This window comes from Peromyscus eremicus, chromosome 4 (genome assembly GCF_949786415.1).
Source record: "Peromyscus eremicus chromosome 4, PerEre_H2_v1, whole genome shotgun sequence".
Classification (NCBI taxonomy): domain Eukaryota; kingdom Metazoa; phylum Chordata; class Mammalia; order Rodentia; family Cricetidae; genus Peromyscus; species Peromyscus eremicus.
The window spans coordinates 1,943,587-1,966,167 of NC_081419.1; the positions used below are offsets into that span (position 1 = coordinate 1,943,587).

A 22,581-nucleotide genomic window follows, 5' to 3' on the forward strand; every position below is an offset into this window, starting at 1 on the left:
CCGCGGAGGTCCCCTCCACCTCTCCTCTCTTCTTCGTCATACTATGCGTTGTTGGTGTTCTTTGTTTTGATTCTATTGCTCTACTGCTGGCTGCTTTTAAGGATTATTTTAATTGTTGCTGTTCATGGGGTGCAGTGGGAGGAAATCAAGTGAGACGAGCTGGCTCTGCCAGACCCTGCAACCTCTTCACACTCCGGCTAACATACCAAACACGCGGAATGGGTCTCGCTGTGGCTTTTCTCTCCGTGCATAGGACATGTCCTGATCGAGTTGGGTCATTAGCGTTTCTGTGTCTTTTATTACAATGTGTTGGAGCCCTCCAGCCTCTCTAGATATTCGTGAAACCCAGCAGGCTAGTCCGTGTGTCGGCCCCCACTGTGCTATAGAACACCGTGATTCATTCCTCCTGTGTAACTGTGTTTGGTACCCATCACCCATCCTCCATCCTTCCAATGTCCCAGTCCCCACCCCCTCCCCCAGCCTCGGAAATCACTATTCTGTCATCTACTTTCTATGAACTATTAATGTTCAAATTATTCTACATTATATTTCTGGTAATGTTCACTTCAGAGTGCCTCTAGTCATCCCCCTCCCCCGCATCCCCCTGCACAAGACAAGATGGCCTTCTTTATGCCTGAGCAGTGTGTGTGTGTGTGTGTGTGTGTGTGTGTGTGTGTGTGAGAGAGAGAGAGAGAGAGAGAGAGAGAGAGAGAGAGAGAGAGAGAGAGAGAGAGAGAGAGAGAGGGTCCTTATCCACTGGCTGGAGCACCTAGGCTGATCGCATGTCCTAACTACCCATCAGTGCAGTAACTGCATGGGTGTGCAAGTGTCACACAGACACAGTGACTTTGTGGCCTTGGATGCACACTCAGAGGTGGCACAGCGAGATCGTGTAGCGTGTCCATCTCTCTTTAGTTTCCACGTTGCGGAGCTATTCTGTGTTCCCACCACAGTGTCACCCTCTCTGGCACTTCCTTTCCTCGCTGACAATGGCCCTGCTGGCTGAGGTGGGATAGAGTCCCACCAGGGCTAGGTTTACATTTCCTGCTGTGGCCCATGCAGCCTCGTGCTTCCATAAACCTGTTTGTTGACATTTCCCCTTCCTTTTGACACCCGTCTCCTGTGTTCTGAATGAGCCCGGCCCATCTCAGGCCAACACACCTGGGCGGCTTGCTCCCTGCCGAGGAGGGTGCTGGCCTCAGGAGCAGAGACCTGCCTTGTCCCCTTGCCTGGCTTTCTGGAGAGAGTGGGTCCAGCAGGTCACATCGGCGCCTGACTGAGTACCGGTTTGTCACTTTCTCCCCAGGGTCCCACCGGCCCGAAGGGCGAGGCAGGCCACCCAGGACTCCCTGGCCCACCTGTGAGTATCTGTGAAGTGTGGAGGGAGATGAGGGAGCGTCTGTCTGTCTGTGGGGCTTGTTGTCTGAAATGCAGAGAGACTGAGGGCATTCCCAGGGCCTGGTCCCCAGGGATGCAGAGGGACCGTGAGTGTCACAGGCCTGTCATGGAGCTCAGGGACTGACTTGCCCTGGGGAGGATTACTGGCCAGAGAGAGAGGGAATGTGCATATACATGTATGTGGGTATATGTGACTATGTAAGTGTGTCATATGGCTATACATACATATGTGTGCTTAGTTATGTGTGTATCTATTCCTATGTGTAAGTAATATTTGTTTCTGTGTTCACGCTTGTAAGTATGGACTTGTGCATTTGTCTGTACCATATATATTATATGTATGTGTGAACATGCATGCATGTGTGTGGGTATATTTATTTGTGTATATTGTGCATGTGTGTGTTTGTCAACATACCTATGTAAATTTGCAGGCATGTTTCTCTATGTATATGTGCATGAATATGCATGTGTGTTTCTGTATGTGTGTATTATGCATGTATGTGTATGTACATGAGTATGCATGTATAAATGTGTAGGCATTTCTAGGTGTATATGTGTAAACATGAATGTGTGTTTCTATATGTATATTATGCATATGTATGAGTGTGAACAGGCATGTATAAGCATTCAGGCATGTTTTTATAGGAGTATTATGCGGTGTGTTGTTGTATGACAGAACAGCAGACAAAGCTAAGGCCTTGAGCCACTGCGTTCTGGAGAGGAGGCGGGGCCTTGGGCTCAGGGAGGAAAGGCACTTAGCGGGAGAAACACCTGGCAGGTGGATGGTCACGGAATGTTCAGGATATAGGAAGGAGGTGAGAAAACAGTAAGCTGGCAGCTGTCTTCCAACCAGGACAGAACCCGAGGGACCCAGACTTCTGGTTCAGGGTCACAGGGCCGTCCTTGTCCCCTCCGACCCATGGCTGCTCTCTTCTGCACACCAGGGCCCTCCAGGTGAGGTCATCCAGCCCCTGCCAATCCAGGCATCCAGGACTCGGCGGAACATCGACGCCAGCCAGCTCCTGGACGATGGGGCTGGGGAGAGCTATGTCGACTATGCCGACGGCATGGAGGAGATCTTCGGCTCCCTCAACTCCCTGAAGCAGGAGATTGAGCAGATGAAGCGGCCACTGGGCACGCAGCAGAACCCCGCCCGTACCTGCAAGGACCTTCAGCTCTGCCATCCTGATTTCCCAGACGGTGAGGGAGGGCCACGGTCAGAGCCTCCTCACTCACTCGCCACCCGTGGGAGGATGACTAGGCTGGACCCCTTATTAATCTGCAAAAACATCAGAGAGGCGATTACACTGTCAGGGGAGGCCAGACAGGGAGCCGAGCACCAAGGCTGACCAGGCATTTTCCTGCCTTACCCTCAGCCTCATTGCCCCTGATCTGTAAAATGGGGCCAGAAACACTCCCTGTGAGTGGTAAATGGACCGTGTATAAAACGCATTTGGCCTGGCGCCCTTAGCTGGCCCTGAGGGCCGCTTGCTGTCAGGATGTGCAGGGCTGGGGAAAGCGTGTTTTAAACACTGGCAGAACCGTGGAGCCTCACTCTCCTCAAACCGAGAGTAAACCAAAACTAGCTTGTCTTCCATCCTTCCATGTTCCTCCTGCAGGATGTGAGGGGTGTCTGATTCCAGTTCCTTCTGACTCCACCCTTGTGAATTTCCAGGTTCATTTCAGAGAATTCTTTGTCTTTCTGTCGTCCACCCATCAAGGTCAGCAGACACTTACGGTCTGCTGCGCGCCCCGGCTGTGTGAACAGGGCTGTCTGCTACACTTTATGCTTCCCGCAGGAACAGGAAAGGGCTGTGAGATGAGGAGGATAGGCCATGCCTGTGCCTTTATGGCCCTGGCTGTGCATTTAACAGCTAGACTGAAATGTTGCGGTGGCTTCTGCTACTGTCCGGGGAGCCATTCCCATGAATCTGCCTCCCTGCCTCTAAAATCCAGGTGAATACTGGGTCGATCCCAACCAAGGGTGCTCCAGGGACTCCTTCAAAGTCTACTGCAATTTCACAGCCGGAGGGTCCACGTGTGTCTTCCCCGACAAGAAGTCTGAGGGGGTGAGTACCCATGTCAACCGCCCGCTTCCGCTTGGGCCAGGGCTTCAGGATTTCTTGTGTGGATGCAGCTTTAGGGCTAAAAGCCAGAGGCCAGTCAGTTTCGGAACCAAGAGCATTCTTCTGCAAGTCGCTCATAAGTGGTCCTGGGATGAGATACTTCAGGTATGTGGTGGCAGGTGCAACCTCGGTTGCAGGACGTGGAAGAATGGCTGGCTGCCCTTAGTGTCCCTCCAGCCACCCACAGTACGATTATGTTTTCTGGGGCTCAGCAGCATCACAGCCCAGACCAACCTAAAACTTCAGGAGCAAGTGTGATAAGAGCCTAAGACGTCTGGAGGCTGCTGTGTGCCTAACCTGGGGACGCCAGCTTATTTCTGTGGAATTGGTCCCAGGCCTCTCAGGTGCCCGGCACGGTTATGTGTGAGGAATCTGCAGGTAGAAAGCCAGGTTCTGACTAAAGAGATTTTGTGAGGTACCAGTTAGTCACCCCTGTGGGCCTTCAGGACTTCAGTCCTGTAGGTAGGAATTTGTGTGCCCATGATGGGTGTGTAAATTATGTGCTGGGGAGTCTGTGGAAAGGGCTACCTCTGGCCTAGGACAGGCAGGAAGAGGATGAGCCTTTTCCATATCTGACCCCAGCCTCAGTGTCCCTCCATCTGGCCTGGGATAGCTCAGAGTTTTTCCATGCCATTTTCTGGAGGCCACAGCAGTGTGCGTGTATGTGTATGTGTGTGTGTGTGTGTGTGTGTGTGTGTGTGTGTGTTTTCCACACCACAACTTCCTTGTGACCCTAGCACCTGGGAAGTGAGTTCCTGCTGGAGGGAGCATAAGGGCTCTTTGAGGTTGCCCTTCTCTCTCTAAACTACACCATAAAAGTGGTAAGTGCCAGCTAGCCCTTGGGTCACACTCTGCTGGTGGCTGCAGGAACAGAGCAGGGGTGAGAGATTCAGAGGCTCTGCCATCCATCCATCCCTCCTGCATCCTGATTTCCTAGACTCCCAGAGACAAGCCAGAGCTTCACAGAGGTCAGAGACATGAGATCTACTCTATGGGTCCTGTATCCCTCCATCTGGTCAGAGCTGAGGATGGAATTGAACTAAGACCTTTCTTGCCCATCTTGGTGCTCTGCCCTCTACCCACAGCCTCTGGTGGCCAAGCTGTCCGTAGGAGTGTGTCAGCTGGAGTCTTTACAGACCCTGCACTTTGCCTCTTTGCTTCTTCCGCAGTCTGGGCCAGGGTGCCCAGGAGGAAGAGCCCCTCTGCTAGTGGCACTGAGACTCAGGGCTCGGGGCCTGGAGCATGTTTGAACAGAAGTCTTAGCTGAAGCCTGCTCTCTCTGTACCTGACTTGGAAGGAACTGCTCCCACACAATTTGAGTGTGCCCTTGACTGAGAGATCTGAAAACCACCATGGAGAAAGGTGGAAGATTCTGGAGGGTCAGGCAGACAGGACACCTCATTTCCCCAGCAGTCTGTTCTGTCCTCACACCCAGCCAGCTCAAGGGAGGCAATCAATAGTGACTCACATCTCTGCTTCTCCCCAAGTTAACATCTGGACCCGGGTCCCGAACATGGGTCTCTAAAGGACCAGCTCAGCCCAGTCTGGGCCAGGCTTTCTGGAGGACTCCTTTTCCACACCTACAGTGAATCAGTCCAGAGACACCATCTCCTACCCTCACCCTACAGAGACTTAGCCACCCACTAGACCCAAGTGAGACTCCCCTAGGGAGGCACAGAAGCAAGTCCATGATGAAGGGTGTCAACTTAGCCGTGAAATTACAAGAGGCTTTGGGGAAGCCTTTGTTCCCTTGTCATGGCATGTAACCTAACGGTTCCAAAGACCCCAAAGATCACAAGACCCCAGTGAAGACCTTAACACACACAGAACACACATACACACACACACACACACACACACACACACACCCCTCTGTTGTTTGACTTTTTCTGGGGAGACAATGACAAACACCTTTTCACCTCAGATAAGGGGGGCATCAACAACAGAGCAAAGAACAAAAAGTGATTTCACCCAGGTCTAGCTGAGTGAAGCTGTGAGTTTATTGGGGTTACTTACAGGGGTTTGAGTGACTCAAAGGCAGCTGTCTCACTGAAGAGGCTACTGTACCAGGCCTACAATTCACAAAAGCTGCATCATTGGAGTTTCGTGACTGGCAGACAGCTTGGCTGGTCAGAGAACCTCTTCTTCTCATTGTTTTTTTAGCCTTTTAAGGGTTGCCTTGTATATCCTGTAACTCTGAGGAGGTTACTGAGACTTGTGAGTTGTGTTTACTTTCTGAGCCTTAGTAAGCTTAGCTCCAGGAAAAGATGTTTCCATTTGGAGGATATAGCTACACAACAAACACTTCCGCCCTTCTTCTGGCTCTAGCATTGTTTCTACACCTTCTTCTATGATATTTCTTTTCATGAGCCCTAGAGAGTATGATGAAGATGTTTGATGATTTTCCTTCATAAAGGGTCACCGTGCCACAGCAACAGTCCCATAGTCTCTATGACAAGTTATGAGCCTCTTCAATTCACTTCCTGTTGCAAAAAAAAAAAAACCAAAAAGCTTCTTTTCATGACCAGCTGAGACAGCAGCAGTACTGTGTAGGCATAAACACCAGTGGTTAGAAGGCAACTTGATAGGGACATCACATCCATTCACAAAGCAAGTGCAGTGGTCTCCCCTCTAGAGCCTGTCATCTCCCCGGCCATGGGCTTTATCCCTGGCTTACAGTTCCAGATGTGAGTTCCCTTCTGTGAAGTGGGCCTTAAACCTATTGAACATCAGCTGGTTACACCATAAAAGTTGTATCGCTTATGGCACCAGTGTGTACATCTTGTTGGTAGCATAGCAAGCAGGACCCATAACATCCCTCCAGCAACCTACTTAGTATCTCCTAGCCCTAAGGAAGTCAACCAGAAGGGAGGAAGCTTCTGGCTCAGTCTCAGCCTGCTTTTCCCATGGCTTGCAGCCAGCCAGCATAGAGGGAGCTTCCCATATGGCTATGTACTCGACTCATACCATACTCATGTACCTTAGGCACACACACACATATCATGCATACACACTTATGCACATATATACACATACTGTGTGTGTATATATATATATGTATATCACACATATATATATACACACACGCACATATATATATATATACACACGCACATATATATATATACACACACACACACACACACATATATATATATATATATATATATATATATATATACCCATGCACCACATACACAGAGGGGCTGTCCATGTTGCTGTGGATGCAGGTGGCAGCTGAAAAGCCTTAGCCATTGCGTCTCAAGCTTGAGAGTGGGATGAGATGCCCACACATTGCTAGCCCAGCAGTCATGCTGGCTGCAACTTCCCTGTCACCGACACGAGACTCCTGCATTTGTCGACACTTGATGCCCTGGTGCACACAGGCTGATAGGTGCAGTCTGTAGCCCTGGCGTGACTATGGTGACCTGTGCTTGGCCACTGTAGAGCTCCAGAGCTGCTGTCACCCCACGTCACTGTGGTAAGGCCTCAGCTCTTAGGGAGGCGTAGGCACCTTGGCAAGACATGGGGCTGGGAAAGTTGGGAAGGTCTGTCTGCAGAGGCAGAAGTAACCCTTTCGTTTTCTGTTTCTCTCCCCCTCCCCACCACCATCCCTTCCGGATATGTAGGCCAGAATCACTTCTTGGCCCAAAGAGAACCCAGGTTCCTGGTTCAGTGAATTCAAGCGTGGGAAACTGGTAAGGTGGCCGCACGTCCTTTGCCGTTGTCTCTTTAAACCCGCCATCTCCTATCTTGCAGAGTAAAATGGCCCGCTGGCCCAAAGAGCAGCCTTCCACCTGGTATAGTCAGTACAAACGGGGTTCCCTGGTAAGTGGCCGCCTCACGCTGCCTGCTTGCGGCTCGGCCTGGCTCTGGGGGCTGCATGGGACTGGTCGCAGCTGGGGCCACACCTGCTATTGCCTGTTAGGCCACATTGCTCCACATGCCTGACAGCAAGGCCCGATGGGTGTGGTGTCCCTTCCTCTTGCCTCTTCTTTCACCCAGGTCAGAGTTCCTTCCATCCTGGAAGTAGGTGGGTGGCTTCCCACTGAGATTCGGGGCATCCACAGCTGGAGATGGGCGCTCCAGTAAAGCCATATGCCGTTACAGGTGGCACAACCTGGCTGACGCGCCACAGGGCAGAGATGGGCATAAGTCCACGGGCACAGCAGACGAGGTGGCACATTGAGGGGTCCTCCAGGCTGCTGCCGTTCACACCCTCTCCCTGGGCTGTGCAGGGACTACAGGCTCTGGCTGCTAGTGACCTTGCAGTCCCCAGTTGCACCCGACATACATTCGTCTGTGTTCAACTTATGGGAGCTGTATCTCAGAACCCAATCACCTCGGAGGTGAAAAGACCTTAAAACATCAACCAGAAGGCTCTGTGGCCAGCATGGAGGCCAGGAACTACTTCGATGCACTGCTGTGAGACCAGTGCTCTCCCACTCAAAACGGGATATGTTCCCCTAAGCATTCTGAGCCTTTCCTGGAGTCAGCTCGAAGCTCTGTGACACTCTGCCAGATTCCAGGTTCCGGTCCCGAGTAGAGCCCACACCTTCCTTTGGCTCTCCTCTTGAATCTAGGGGGCCTCACCCTATGGGTCCTTGCTCACACAAACCCCGTTTTGGGCTTCCACTGCCTTTCAGCACTGCACCAGCCTCAGCCTTTCGTGAGCACACAGCCATGTATTTCCGAGCATTCCGTAGCTTCCGGGATCATCCTGCCCCCACCCACCTCTCTGTCATCCCTTGGCCTGGAGGCATGCCGGGCTCTTTCAGGGTCCTGAGGAGCTCAGCCTGTGCACAGAAGCTGCAGGCCTGTGCGCTTCTGACTTCAGCCTCCACAGCCTTCTCTTCCCTTGTTGGGAGCTGGGCATCCTCATCTCTTGTTTCTTCTGCTTCCTTTGCTTTCTTCGGAGGAGGACCACTGGTACACAGAAGGACCTGTGGGGAGGGAAGCCTGGTGAGCAGTGACAGGAGACCTGGGCAAGAAGGGCTGTGGGAGTGAAACTGCCCAGGGCTGAGATCCACTGGGTTCTATCTGCCTGACCTTGGCCCGGCTTCTCCCCTTCCCAAATGGCTTCCACCTGGTATAGTCCAGGTCCCCTGGGGGGATGCCCACCCCAGTCACTGTCCTTGCTAAAGGAGCAAATGATCATAGAATACCGATGTCTAGGCAGCCCTCTCTCGCCTTTATCCTGAGTTGGCTGCCGGGCACAGAGGTGCAGGGACCATCCATGGCAAACCAGACTGCCTCCAGGCTCCACTGCCTCATTCCCAGCTCCCAGTAACAACCACAGTAACTGGGGGGTGGGGGTGGGGAGCCAGTCTCTGAGCTGCCTAAGAAGGCTGCTCACCCTGAAACTGCAGGGAATCCCCTAGGGGAGGGCCACCTGAAGACTCCAACCTGGGATAGTACTGGAGCTTCGGGTCCTTCTGTGCCTGGTGCCAACCCTGCCTCTGCTGTGGCATATGTCCTTTCTCGAGTCAGTCATGTGACCTTCCAGGAGCACCAGATGCCCAGACCTCCGGTTGGTATGCATTTTCCTCTGCAGAGTCTGACTGGTTTTTCTCCAGCTCTTTCCAAGGGAGTGAAGTTTGCTGATAGCTTGGGAACCCGCAGAGTGTCCTGCCGCCATGGTGGGAAGGAGCAGGGTCCTGGGCCTGGCTCCACCACCCCATTCTTTCCTCCTATTACTACCGAAAACGTGGGTTCTAAAGTTGTCACTTTTCTTAGTCATCATGCCCTGTAACCAACCCAGCATTGCCCCAGCAGCGTTAGAACCGCGGCTGACTGGAGATGGGATTATCAGAGTGAGACTCGGACCTCTGGCAGCCTCTTTTTCTTGATGAAAATGTCATTACCGGAACTGCCCTGCTGAGCCCTGCTAGTCTGCCTGGAGAGAGGCCTCCAGTCACACCCAGGCTGGGGAAGCGGTGCTTTGTCCCACAGCTGAGAGTTTCACACCCCTGAAATGCTGATGTCTCAGAAAACTCTCTGCAAAAGAGATGTCGAACATGAGACCCTCCTCTTGGGATGCCCATGCCAGCCTGCACTAGCAGAGCAGAGTGGCTTGAGATACTGGTGACACTGTGGAAGCCACTTACCAAGTGGCCGTCTCTTTCCCTGATGCTGGCCCTAGTTGGCTGTGGAGAGTGGTGCCTTCCAGTGAGGGGGTCCTCTCTCCAGAGACCTGTTTCTTGTTTGCTATGGCCAGTGGTCAGTGGGATCGCCTGTTTGCTATCTCAGAATCCTGTCTCCTGACAGAAGAGGACCCGCTAGTACATCTGGTCACTCAAATTCCCACACAGCTCAGATCCTACTCAGGCTGGTTCATCATCCATCCAGGAGGTGCCATTCCCCAAGGTCTCTTGGCCATTCTAGCTCTTGCGTCTAGCAGATTGCCAAGGTGGGGCCTTGTGCATCCTGAACACTCCCAAGGCTGCCTCCTATCTGTCCACAAGAGCCTGACTTTTGCTCAGCACAGTGACAGGGACAACATGCTGAGCTCCTGTGCCTGTGACATACATGGTCCAAGGAAGGTGACGGATAGGCACCAGCACAAGGGACCTGAGCTGGTGTAGAGGGAGGCTGGTGCACACAGCCTCAGGGGACAGTGAAGAGCAGTGACAGGGCCGTGACCAAATGTGACAATTGTATTATCTCCTGCCTGTGGGCCATGTGCCCAGCAGAGAGAAGAATCTCTGCAAAGGCTCAGGGTCAGATAGAACACTCAAGACCTGCCAGGGCAGTGAAGGGCAGGATCACCAGAACCCCAGGAGCGTTTTCTACTCCCAGGCCTTATTCCCGTGTGTCTTGTCCCAGGTAGTGAGACCTTGCCTCTTGCTCCCAACATCCTGACTCATTGATGGGAGTGTAGAGACTTCTGTGTCCCGTAGATGAGAGGACAGGTCTTAAAGGAACATATGTTCATTCAGTACAGTCAAGCCCAGCAGACCCTGCCAAGTTGGGAGGAGATGGTTGGCTCCTCAGAAGTGGCCTGGAAGCTGGAGACAGAAAAGAGGGTCAAATGCAGGAAAACACGACCCAGGCAGGCTTACTGAAGGAAGTAGTGCAGGCACTGAACCTGGAGAGGCAGGGCTGCTGGATGAAGGATAAGAAGCAGACTGTCAGTCCCTGGAGAACACAGGTGTGTTTTCACTTGGCTCCTGTTCCCGGAGCTCCCAGGAGATCCTGTGTGCTGGCCTCAGGGGCAAGGAACACGGAAGCTTCCAGGCAGCAGCCTCAGGGAGATGGGCTTGGGTGAAGCCCTGTGGATGTGGGCAACTCTGTGGCCATTGCTGTGTCTCCAATCTGCTGATCCTCTTGCTATCCCCACCCTCCACCCCAGCTCTCCTACGTGGATGCTGAAGGCAACCCTGTGGGCGTGGTACAAATGACCTTCCTGCGGCTGCTGAGTGCCTCTGCCCACCAGAACATCACCTATAACTGCTACCAGTCAGTGGCCTGGCAGGATGCCGCCACAGGCAGCTACGACAAGGCTATCCGTTTCTTGGGCTCCAACGATGAGGAGATGTCTTACGATAACAACCCCTACATCCGCGCCCTGGTGGATGGCTGTGCTGTGAGTATCACATGTGCCCGCGATATCACCTTGTGTGCCCTCCCTTGGGTGCGCTGCTCACTTAGTACAAATTTGTGGGGTACCTTCTGTGTGCCATTCCCTGAGCTGTATGTTGGGGATGCAGGGAGGGCCAAATATGCCCCAGCCTGGCCATATCAGAGTGTAGGTGACTTGTTCAGGTCCATCTTGGAGTTTAGAGACAATTTCCACTTAAGTAGCTCTTTTCTAGGCAGGGTGAGAACATGGACTGGGCACCTTTGTGTGTATGGAAACATGTGTCTATATTTCTGTGTGTGCACTTGTATGTATTAGTGTTGGGGGGGTGCATGTGGATGGCACAAATGATTGTTACTCCTCTTGAGTGGCAAGGTCTCTCACTGGCTTTAACTTGCCAAGAAAGTTAAGCTGGCTGGCTAGTGAACTCCAGGAATCTGGCAGCCTCCCCCCAACATACCCCGAGCACTAAGACTGCCAGCATGTGCCACCATACCCAGCTTTTATTGGAAGGATTTATTTGATTTTTATTTTATGTGCATGAGTGTTTTTGCTCACACGTATGTTTATGTACCACCTGCATGCCTGATGCCCATGGAGGCCAGAAGAGAGCATTGAATCCCCCGGAACCGGAGCCGTGGATAGTTGTGAGCCACCATGTGGGTGCTTGAGATTGAACCCAGGTCCTCTGCAAGAGTGACAGGTGCTCTCGGCCACTGAGCCATCTCTCCAGCCCTCAAACCCAGCTCTTAAAAATGTGTGTTCTGGGCCGGGCGGTGGTGGCGCATGCCTTTAATCCCAGCACTCGGGAGGCAGAGGCAGGCGGATCTCTGTGAGTTCGAGGCCAGCCTGGGCTACAGAGTGAGTTCCAGGAAAAGGCACAAAGCTACACAGAGAAACCCTGTCTCGAAAAACTAAAAAAAAAAAAAAAAAATGTGTGTGTTCTGGGCATCAGATTCTGGCCTTCACTGACTGAACATTTCCACAGTCCAGGACTGGACTTCTGAGTGGGGGGAGCCAACCACACTGGGGAGCTCTCTACACACCTCCAGGGGCAGGCTGACCACCTCCTCTGGGGAGGGCCACTCTAGTCGCAGCAGTGAACACCGTTCTGAGCTGTGGCATCCATAGCATCTCTGGATGCAGAGGCAAGTATAGGACGGAAGTGTACCAGGCCGGAGAGGGAGACGCGGTCTCCTCCTGTTTTCACTCCTGAAAAGAAAAGATCCTGCCTTGGAAAAGGTGGGGGAAATAATGACTCAGAACAAAATAACTCGCTGATGGGGAAAATTGGCTCTGTGTACTGGGAGGGAACTCAGGGAGAGGGGACAGACTGGCAGGGCTGTGGAGCCACAAGGCAACCCGAGGGGAACAGCATGCAAGGCTGACCAGAGCGGCCAACACGCTCTCTGCCCCCAAACCCCTGAGAAGTTCGGCCACAATTTGAAAGGTCACAATCCTCTCGTTCAATTGCAGGGCTCCTTCAGGAGGTTTTTGTCGTCCACATGCAGGCCAGTGGTGCCAAGGCCTGCCCAGCCTTGGGAGGTCGGCTTGATTCATTTTGTAATCACAGCCACTGAAATTGGAATTCCAACACTGGTATTGTGTGGCTGGGTAGCCTGATTGACGGGGCTGCCAAGCGACCGGCCCTGTGGAGTCACTCCACATCAATTCCGTTGTTTGTGCGGCTTTGTGTGCCCCTGGGGGGCCGTTGCTAGCTGGCAATGGTTATTTATGTCTCTTCTTTAAATACGTCCCTCTCTAAGCGCTCTGATAATTGGAGCAACGGGGCCCCACAAATCCATGTGAAATCGCCTGCCAGCTCCACACATGGTGGCCCCTGGGGTGAGAGAGAGAAACCCACTCCATGCTGATGCTGTAAAGGCGGGGAAGTGGGGCCTGCTGTAAGCTTGTAGGCTCATGACTCACTGGTATACAAAAATGGAGACCCCATCACTGACCTCACATATGGCTCTCTAAGACTATACCACCTTCCAGAGCCCAGGAAAGGCCAAGCTGATGACCTCATGTAAGTCTGGGTCTGTGAGCAGAGCCCACGGTAACAGCCTAGATGGTAGGGCATCTCCCAGAGTGGCCAGGAGGTGAGAGTCTCACCTACCCCACAGCTAGCTTCATGGGTATGTAAATCCAGCCCCTGAAGATACCTTCCCTTTTTTTTTGAGGCAGGATTTCTTTGTATAGCCTTGGCTGTCCTGGAACTCTCTCTGTAGACTAGGTTGGCCTGGAATTCACAGAAATTCACCTGCCTCTGCCTCCTGAGTGTTGGGATTAAAGGCATGGGCCACTGTCCTTGTCTTTTTTTCCTTTTATATACTTTTTTGTGTGTGGTGTACATATTTGTGTATATGCATGTTTTTTTCATGTATAAGCATATATACGGGTACACATGCACTTGTATATGTACGTGTGTGTGTGTGCATATGTAGAGGCCCAGCACTGGATTCTGTTGGGAATCATGGATCTTATTCATTGGGACAGTATCTCTCAACCAAACGCAGAGTTCACTGATAGGGCTTGTCTTGCTAGCTAGCTTGCTGTGGGATCCCATCTGTCTTCCAACGCTGGAATTTCATGTGGACTAACCGCATTCATGTGTGTTTCTGAGGGTTCAAACTTCTCTTCATATTTGCATAGCAAACACTTTAACCACTGAGCCATCTCTCTAGCTCCCAGATATATCACATGATAAGTTCCAGGCATGACCATGGAAGTGGAAATCCCTGGCCAGATCTGCCCTCAAACTGGACTATGTTCTAAGCAACCAGTATCTGTGCCGGGCTCCTGGTGGCAAGTTCTTTCAATGTTTCTCAAGGGACAGCCAGAAAACTATAAATGACAAAATCATCCAAGACTCCTATTTAAGACAATTTTGCAGATTCTGAATCTACCCCAAGTCAGTCTGGATGGGCGGAGCCTGCGGTGTTCAACTGCTCCTGGGTCACGATGCATCCCTAGCCTGGCTTTGAGCACAAGACAGAGGTGTCTTATCAGGACAGCTGTGGGTGGGTGGGGTCTGGGTGAGTGAAAGTTGAGAGCAGTGAAGACAGGACTTTCATGCCAGGTAGAGAAGGCGCTGCCCACCTTCCCACTCACCCCTGCACTCTCAGCAAGACTTCCACATTCCAGCTGGAAACATTGAGCAGCAGAGTGTGTTGTCTGTTGTGTGTAACATCTTAGCCTGCAAAGCTTACCAGTCTTAAACAAAGAATTCGCCAGTGCACTCGGGCCTAAGATCGGAAGCCTGAGAGTGGTTTAGTCTGCAGCTGTGGCTCAGGGTGGCTTGGTTTGGTCGTGATCACCAATGACCATCGCCCAAGTGGCTTATAAACTGCCCACAGTTCTTCAGGCAGGAAGTCCAAGGTTGAGACTATCACCCCTGGTTATCACATGGCAAAGATGGAGAAGGGTCTTTCTGGGATCCCTTCATAAGGGAACCAATCTCACTCACGAGGAATCCTTCCTCATGGTCCAATCATCTTTCCAAAGCCCAGCCCCCCACCATCACCTTGAGCAATAGGGCTCCTATTTGGACTTGGGGTACCCACTCAGTTTATACCCAGAGAGAGTAAGACCCTGCAGCTGGGCATCAAACATGGGAGATTCAGGACTGACCCAGGGTTAGTAGAGGACCCTCTGTGGGGCAGTACCCTGGCATGTTGCACTCACAAAGGAGATGCTTGCTGTCCATCTTCTTTCTCCTCATGATTTCTCCAGGGGTTAGGCAACAGAGGGAAAGCCTTCCCAGGTCAAACACAGTTTCATGTAAATGCAGTCTATATCCAACATAGTGGGAACCCTGACTCAGGACAGGTGGCTAGTGGGTAACCCAAGATTCATAGTGGAAAGGCGGATGTTGGGGACCATTGAAGGAAGCTGACAGGATGGCAGGACCAGATTGTCCTCCATGATAATGCCTCCATGATAAATGTTCTCAACACCTGAAGTTAAGCTTGCTTGGTATTGAGGACAGAAGTACTCATGTCTTCCTCCCTATATTCTAGGCTGAGAGGGATGTCTCTGCTGGCAACTCCCCTCACCTGGCTTGAGGCTCAGCCTACTTTTCCTAAGAGAGCTTTGTCCTCCTTTCCCCAAGAGTGCTAGTCTGAACACAAGAGAGGCACTGGCCTCTCTAACAGACTCACCATCATGGCCCTTCTGTGCCTCAGTTTACCCAGTTCACTCTGGAACAGGTAGTATGGAAGGATCCTTTGCCTGCCCACACCTGTGTAGGGGGCTGGGCTGGCAGCAGAGCGCCTCCTGCCTCTCTTGTGTGAAGTCTTATGAGAAGTTCCATCTCCTCTTTGCTCGGCCATGTTTCCTCCAACTTGCTGCTCTTGGTGGCTTAGGAGCTGGTAGGGCCTTGGGGCAGAGGGGGACCTGGGTCAGGGATGGTAGGTGACCTAAACACCTTAACCACCCCAAGAGGCCCCCGGCTTTAACTGCCTCTGCCTTCTTCCCCGTTCCTAGACCAAGAAGGGCTACCAGAAAACGGTGCTGGAGATTGACACACCCAAAGTGGAGCAAGTCCCCATTGTGGACATCATGTTCAACGACTTTGGTGAAGCCTCACAGAAATTTGGATTTGAAGTGGGGCCAGCTTGCTTCCTGGGTTAGGAGCTGCTGAGCCCACTGGTCTCCAGAGCAACCTCGTGACCTCAGCACCCCACTCGTGGGTGTCCTGTGCACGGCCCATCCTGGACAGTGAACATTTCTCACCCCTGCCTGACTCATCTGTGCCTCGGACCCTCCGTGGCATTGGACCCCACACCCAGAGAGAACAAAGAGAAAGCCGTGTCCCCACGGAGCCGAATCACATGACCTAGCCACACCACAGCCTCTTGCCACACTGCAGGCCCTGGTCCCCAGCTCTCCTGACAGGTTCATCAAAGGTGTTCATGGACTGTTAGCCGGGAGTCAGGGGCTAACATTTGGGGCAGTATTTGGAAATCACTTAAAAAAAAAAATTCAACTTGAAGATATGTATTTCCCTTGACCTTCAAAAGATGTTCTGAGGTGGTCTTGTAAAGGTCGCCAAAGCCGCCTTCTTCTTCTTCTTTTTAAAATAACCCTCAACACATCCACTCAGAGGCCAAATGTCATTCCACACGTGCCTTTCCGATGGATTAAAGGTGCTTATGTTTTTGTGAGAGTTTTAAGTAAATATTTGTATTGTATTGTTATAAATGTTAAGTGTGTCTGGCTTTCAATCTTGCATGGAAACTCAGCCTCAGGCCCATGGGGAGAGCGGGCAGCTGGGACTGGGCACCAGCTCGGGCTTGCAATCTGGCTCTCCGTAGAGGGCATCTCCTCAACCCCCCCCCCCCCACAAGAACGTGCAATAAATTGGAAATTTGCTCAGTCAGCAAGAAGCTATGTTACCACTGCAGGTGCCTGGGCCCCTTTCCAGACTTTTAATTATTTTTCTCTTTTTGATTAGCTCTGAATAATTTTTTATGGGGAGGGGAAAAAAGGCATTTGAGATCCTGCCTTTCCTACGTGCACTCAGATTAAAACACAGGCTTAAATTAATCCTGATTGCTTCCTTTTTCCATGTTCCTTCCTGCAGAGGCTGATGGGACAGTGTCCAGGGCTGGAGAACCACGTGTTCTGTAAATGATAAATAACTATGAACATTGGTGCTGATTTTTTTACACTTGTCTCCTGTGGTGCTATGTGTTCTAGAGGCAGCATTAGGGTGCCTGCCGTGCTTCCTCCCCACACCTTCCTTTATCCAGGCCATTTCTCCACATTCTGAGATTTTGCCAAAGACCTAAAGATCGGATTGGTGCCAGAGATCTTTCTTCCCTGCAGGCACCCCATGCTCATGATAGTGGGGAGTCCTTCCTGAAGCCCGACCCCCCTCTGTGTTCTGCTTACTTCATTTGAAAACGCTTGCTCAAAACAAAGACTTCCTACATGGTACATTGCGTATCCATGATCGTGTTCAGTTGCCGAGTGTTTGTGGTGCTAATTTCTGTGTGTGTGCCAAGGATGGGATGGAAGCCACTGGGTGCTCACGCTGAGAGCCAGACTGCCTTGTGAGCAGCGGGTGGACAGAGATGTGCCATGGACTTTGTGGCTCCAGGGCTGCTGTTTGGGTTTCCACCAGAGGGGTGTCCTGAGTGCCGGTGTCTGTTCTGGGGTCAGTATGGATCCCTCTGCATGCTGCCCTCTCCCTTCTCCTCCAAGGTCTGTGTGATGGAGGGGCTGCCTTCCAGGTGCAGGGGTCTCCAGGACCAGCAAGGAAAAAGAATGGCTCACTGTGAGTCGCATGGAGTCCACCATGAGGAAGCTATGGTGCCCCAGGAGCCAGCCATCACACTCTGGTGCTCCTGTCCCCACCCTACCCCTAAAGTGAAGGAAACCACAGCGAAGCACCCAGGAGCGACCAGGATTGATGAATGCCACCAACATGCATCCCCAAAGTTTCCTGAAGAACAAGTTTTACTCTTGCCAAAGAAAAGCCTGGCCTGGAGATTCCTCCTGAAAGCCAGGATGCCATGTGAGCCAGGGACTGCTGTGCATGACTCTGCGTGAGAAAAGCCATATTGGAAGATGGCCATGTGATGCCCTGTGGATTCTGTGTAGGTCATGTGATTCGGTTTCTGCCTTTCGCCCCATCTGATTTATCCTTTCACTCTGTCCTGGTCTGTCAGTCCCTTCCAAGTTGCAATTTGTATTGAAGTCCAAAATGTGTCCTGTTCTCCTCAGTCCACTTCAGTTTCAATATTTTACAATAAAATTACTTCTTATATTTGCAGAAATGCTCCTGGCATCATTTTATGTTTCCATTTTCTCTGGTGTGTGCTCTCCCTCCATATACGTATAATTGGTCAAATGCTGGCGAAAATCTACACAAAAACGTAAATAGAATGCTGTGATAAAAACTATAGGACCTTGGGTCCTTTAAAATTCCAGGCCAAAGGATACATTGTATATTTCCCAGCAGTCTAACCGGAAACCTCAAATTTTAACTTCTCCCCAGGAAGAGTGTTTTAAAATATTTTAAAACTGTGTAACAAAGGAACCATTGTAACAGTGTCTCAATAAAGGAGTTTACTGTTTACACCCCAGAGACTTGACTGGCTGTCTTCTTTGCCTGGCCAGGCCCTCCACCTCCTGATTCTTCTGTTGATACAGTTCCCGACATTAGGAACTCTGAACTTGAGCAAGGTGATGGTCTAGGAGGGATGGAGAATGGTTACCTGACTGTGACCTCACATTGCTGTGGGCCCAGCGGTGGGCTGCTTTGTATCCATGAATGTGGTGCCGGCTTCAGAGGCCTTACTTGTCACTGTGGGCTTTTGACACCCTGAGGGGAAGTGTCACCAAATCCATCAGGTGACACCTTTGCAGCTAGATAATCAGATCACACTCCTTTGCTCCTTGTGGCTGGAGGAGGGAGCAGACGGTTCACCTTCACCAAATGGGACGCATACCTCCTGCTTCTGAAGGAGTGGCTTCCTTTTGTATGTCACCAGTCACGGCAACATCCCAGCAGGTTCTGGTGTCATACCCACTACACTGTCATGAACTAGTACCATCACTCCAGGTAGCACGTTTGCCTGCTTTGAGCCATCTCAAGTGATGTTATCATAGAGCTCCAGGATCCACAGGATCTCAGTATGGTTCACAGCCCCCAGGCAGTGCACCACTCTGCTCTACAGATGCTCTGCAAGGAAGGCTAGGCATCTGTTTCAGCCAAGGTGATTCACAGGCTGGGTCATTTGGGAGCACTGCCCTGATGACCCCTGAACTGTAAAGGACTTGGTAAGGGGGGGGGGGGGAACCTCCCTTCTGTGCGAACGTAAAGCTGACAGTCACACAGGCAGGACATTGAGTCTCACAGCTATTTGGTAACTTGATAGCTTCAAGGCTTGGAAGTGAATGATGAGGTAATAACCCACAGCCCTGGGTAGGGAAATGCTGGCCTCGAAGAAAAGTTGCTCCTGCCCGCTTTGAAAAGCACATGAGAGAAACAGCCCCGAAGTGTGGAAAGCAAAGCCTCCAGAGTTGAGGATTTGCAGGGCTGGACCAAGTTTCTCAGCATCCACTACTGAAATATCCAGTTGAGAAAAGCTCTGGGGGACACACCAATCAGAACTTGGCCAGTGTGGCTGAGCCCCTGAAATTCAGGCTTGGAGTGGGAGCAAGCGATAGCAAATACATCTTGTGGGTTGCAGTGAGAGGCTCAGTAAAGGGACACCAATGGTGTGACACTGTCACAGGCTGGGAGAATAGGAGTTCCAGGGACCCATGGTGGGAGGTGCCCCTGGTGGGGCCTCAGAAACTGCTCAGGTGGAAAGCTGGCCATCTCTAAGAGATGGGATTCACAGAAAGGGCCTCCAGCAGGGTCTGGAGGAGTCGGTGATGAAGTCTTGCAGTATCCCTTGATCTGGACCCATATGGAGCGCACCTGGCAGGAAGATGGCCCAGCTCACCTCCGTGGGAACTACAGACTTTCTTGAGTGCAGAGCCTCCTCCAGACCACAGTGAGCAGCTTCCTGGCTGAGAATGGAAGGTCCAGGTACCAACTGGGGCCTATTCTGGGGTGACCATAAACCTGCACTTGGTCCCAGACCTTGATAGAGTGAGTGGCTTCTAACAGTGGATTTAGCATTATATTCCCATCACACAGGTGGAGGCCCCCAGCCTGAGGCCTCACTCCTTCTGAGTTAAGTTCTAGAGCAATCTAAGGGACTGGGAAGCTGTGTGAGCAGTGATGCTCCTGACTTCTCCCGTGACCCTTGGTTGTGGTGAACACAGAGACGTGGGCCATGAGCTCATTCTCTAAGCCAAACCCACCTAGGCTGGGGAAGACCACAGGGTCCCACTGAAGCCACAATTTCCTCTGCTCCAATGTGGCCAAGTTTCAGAGGATCTTCTTTCCATCTCTTCCTCCTCATCTTACTCAAAGAACAGGTAGGGACTCGAGCTCTGACCAGGCAAGGCTCTGTGATAGTCCCTTCCTTCACGCCACTTAAAACAAAGCCTCTGTGAGATACTTGGATTGGAATGGTCAGCTGACTCTCTCTGAATGGCTGGACAGCTGGACACTGTTTGGGGTATTGGAACCTCCCTGCCCTGCCGCACTGTGGTGGGTGAGGATAGCCCCACCCCCAGCAGGAACCCAGGCTAGATCCCTAGCTTGGCTGCAGTGAGTTCTGTCTTGGAAGGCCCCAGCTCAGCTCTTTGACCCATCCTTCCCTCAGCCTGTGGAAGCCAACACTTTGGAATGCAAGGCCCAGGTTTCCATCTGTTCTCTACTCCCCTAACTTCCCGAACATGAGCCATAAGCATCTGTCACTGCCGCACTCCACTCACATGGGACCTTCTGTCAGGTACCAGGTCTGTTCTGTGCCCTAGGCAGGAAGACATCCCTCCCCAGCCACATCCCAGGAGTAAACACATAACAGAAGCCACACATGTGTCCTCCCAAAGGCATGCCACATCCCTTCTTTCCATATTGACGAGTGGAAATCGCATGGGTTTGGGAGACATCTAGTCCCCAGGCATATGTTGTGAGCCAACGTGTTCAACTGTGCAAGAATCCATTGCCCTCCGGGACTTCCTCAAGTTCATTTCAAACTGGAAGCCAATGCACAGAGAACCTTTTCAGGGTCGAAGCTACTAAAAAGACTCTTCTCGAAGATGGGAGCCCATGTAACTTGAATTCTAAAATGGTCTTTTAATAAAAAAATAAAAAACCCAGAGCCAGATTTTGGGGTAAATGCTAAAAGATTAGAGAGACAAAGGAACAAGCCACTGCCACATCTCACCTCTAGGACTCCTCTGCCTGCAAAGGCCTTTAGCCAAAAGGGCTCCTTCAGCTGAAAAGCTTTTAGTTCCTGTCTCCTCACACCTTATATACCTTTCTCCACCCAGCCATCACTTCCTTCTTAGTGCTGGGATTAATGGCGTGTGTGCTTCCCAAGCAAAGGCATGAGATCTCAAGTGCTGGGATTAAAGGCGTGTGATTCCCAAGTATTGGGATTAAAGGTGTGTGTCACCACTGCCTGGCTCTGTTTCTCTCCTAGACTGATTCAATCTCATGTAGTCCAGGGTGGCTTTGAACTCACAGAGATCCAGACAGATCTCTGCCTCTCAAGTGCTAGGATTAAAGGTATGTGCCACCACTGCCTGTCCTCTGTGTTTAATCTAGTGGCTTGTTCTGTTCTCTGATCTTCAGGCAAATTTTATTAGGGTACACAATATATCACCACAAGCCCACCCCCTTTGTGTCATCACCATAAGCCCACCCCTTTTGTGTCTGGATTCACTGTGGAGTAACCCAAGACCCCAAGACACAGAGGCTTCAGACAGCTCACAGTGTCATCCCACAGCTTCTGGAGAGAGCTTCAGCAGACCCTGAGGTGCAAGGTCTCTCCTGACATTGCAGCCAGGTGCCTGTGAGGATCCAGGTCTTATTCATAGGGTTGACCAGAGAAGACCCCACTTCCAAGTGCCCTTGGTGGTGACAGGCTTCAGGTCCTTGGATGCTGTTGATTGTCAGCCATTGCATGTGGTTGGCATAGCTCCCATAGTATGGGTGCATCACAGAAGGCCACACAGGACACTAGGCACAGCTAGAGCATGGCAGTGGCTTGGGCCACTTCTGTATATTTGGTTTGTTCATCAGCTTTCCGTGATTTTCACAAAACATCTGAGAAGATCAGTGTACGAAGAGGAAAGTTTCACTTGTCTCCCATCTTTGGAGATTCCATGTCACAGCAAAGGGACAAAGGGGTCATTTGATGGGGAACATGGCTATGAGTGTGGACTTGGCATAGAGGATAGGCCTGGGGGGCACAGAGGCCTTTTGGAAGATTATTCTAAAGGCCAGTGAAATATAGAGGTTTTAAATGAAGACATGGACACTACATGCCTTTGTGTCAACGTCTGACCAGACCAAAGGTGGGTGTCACTCACCTACCTGCATGTTGATCTCTGTGTGGTCCAGGATCGGGTGTCACACACCTGCACAGTCAAACTCCCCTATACCTATTCTTCCCGTGGTCTCCATTCACTGTCCTCTAGTGCCCTGGCCTTCTTATCATGTCTGGAATCCTCCAAGGTTTTTGCCTCTTTCTGTAGACTTCATCCCTAATATTGCAGATCTGAGCCCCACCTCACCTATCACTTTACAGACCTGGGGATGTCAAGACTCAGTTTGAAGGCTGCTTCTGTCTGTCTTTCCTACATGATGGACAGAAACTTTGCCTCTTAGGAGAACATACTGAGTACTCAGAGAGGCAAATACAAAGTAGGTTACGCTTCCACTTTGTGACGTCAAATGTCAGTCCAGAGAAAAGCAAAATGGCCAGTACACCAATCTGGTGCAGAAGAGTTGTATTTATAGTCCCTGATTGTGAGAAATTCCTGCGCTGTTTTTCCCATAGGTTGATACTCCACTCCTACTTCCCAGGTACCAGGTCAACCCACCCCCAATCCATTTCC

At 51.4% G+C, this 22,581-nt stretch overlaps 1 protein-coding gene across 1 annotated transcript in view; it reads left to right on the top strand.

The window, feature by feature from the left end:
- Window positions 1–16,446, top strand: part of Col5a1 (collagen type V alpha 1 chain) — a 152,375-nt gene extending 135,929 nt beyond the window's left edge. Inside the window, exons 60-65 of the mRNA XM_059262197.1 lie at window positions 1,307–1,360; window positions 2,343–2,598; window positions 3,355–3,467; window positions 7,284–7,352; window positions 10,876–11,109; window positions 15,592–16,446. Of these exons, the coding sequence (XP_059118180.1) occupies window positions 1,307–1,360; window positions 2,343–2,598; window positions 3,355–3,467; window positions 7,284–7,352; window positions 10,876–11,109; window positions 15,592–15,738 (873 nt within the window). The 3' untranslated portion in view covers window positions 15,739–16,446. The remainder of the gene's footprint in view (window positions 1–1,306; window positions 1,361–2,342; window positions 2,599–3,354; window positions 3,468–7,283; window positions 7,353–10,875; window positions 11,110–15,591) is intronic.
- The last annotated feature ends 6,135 nt before the right edge of the window (window positions 16,447–22,581 follow it).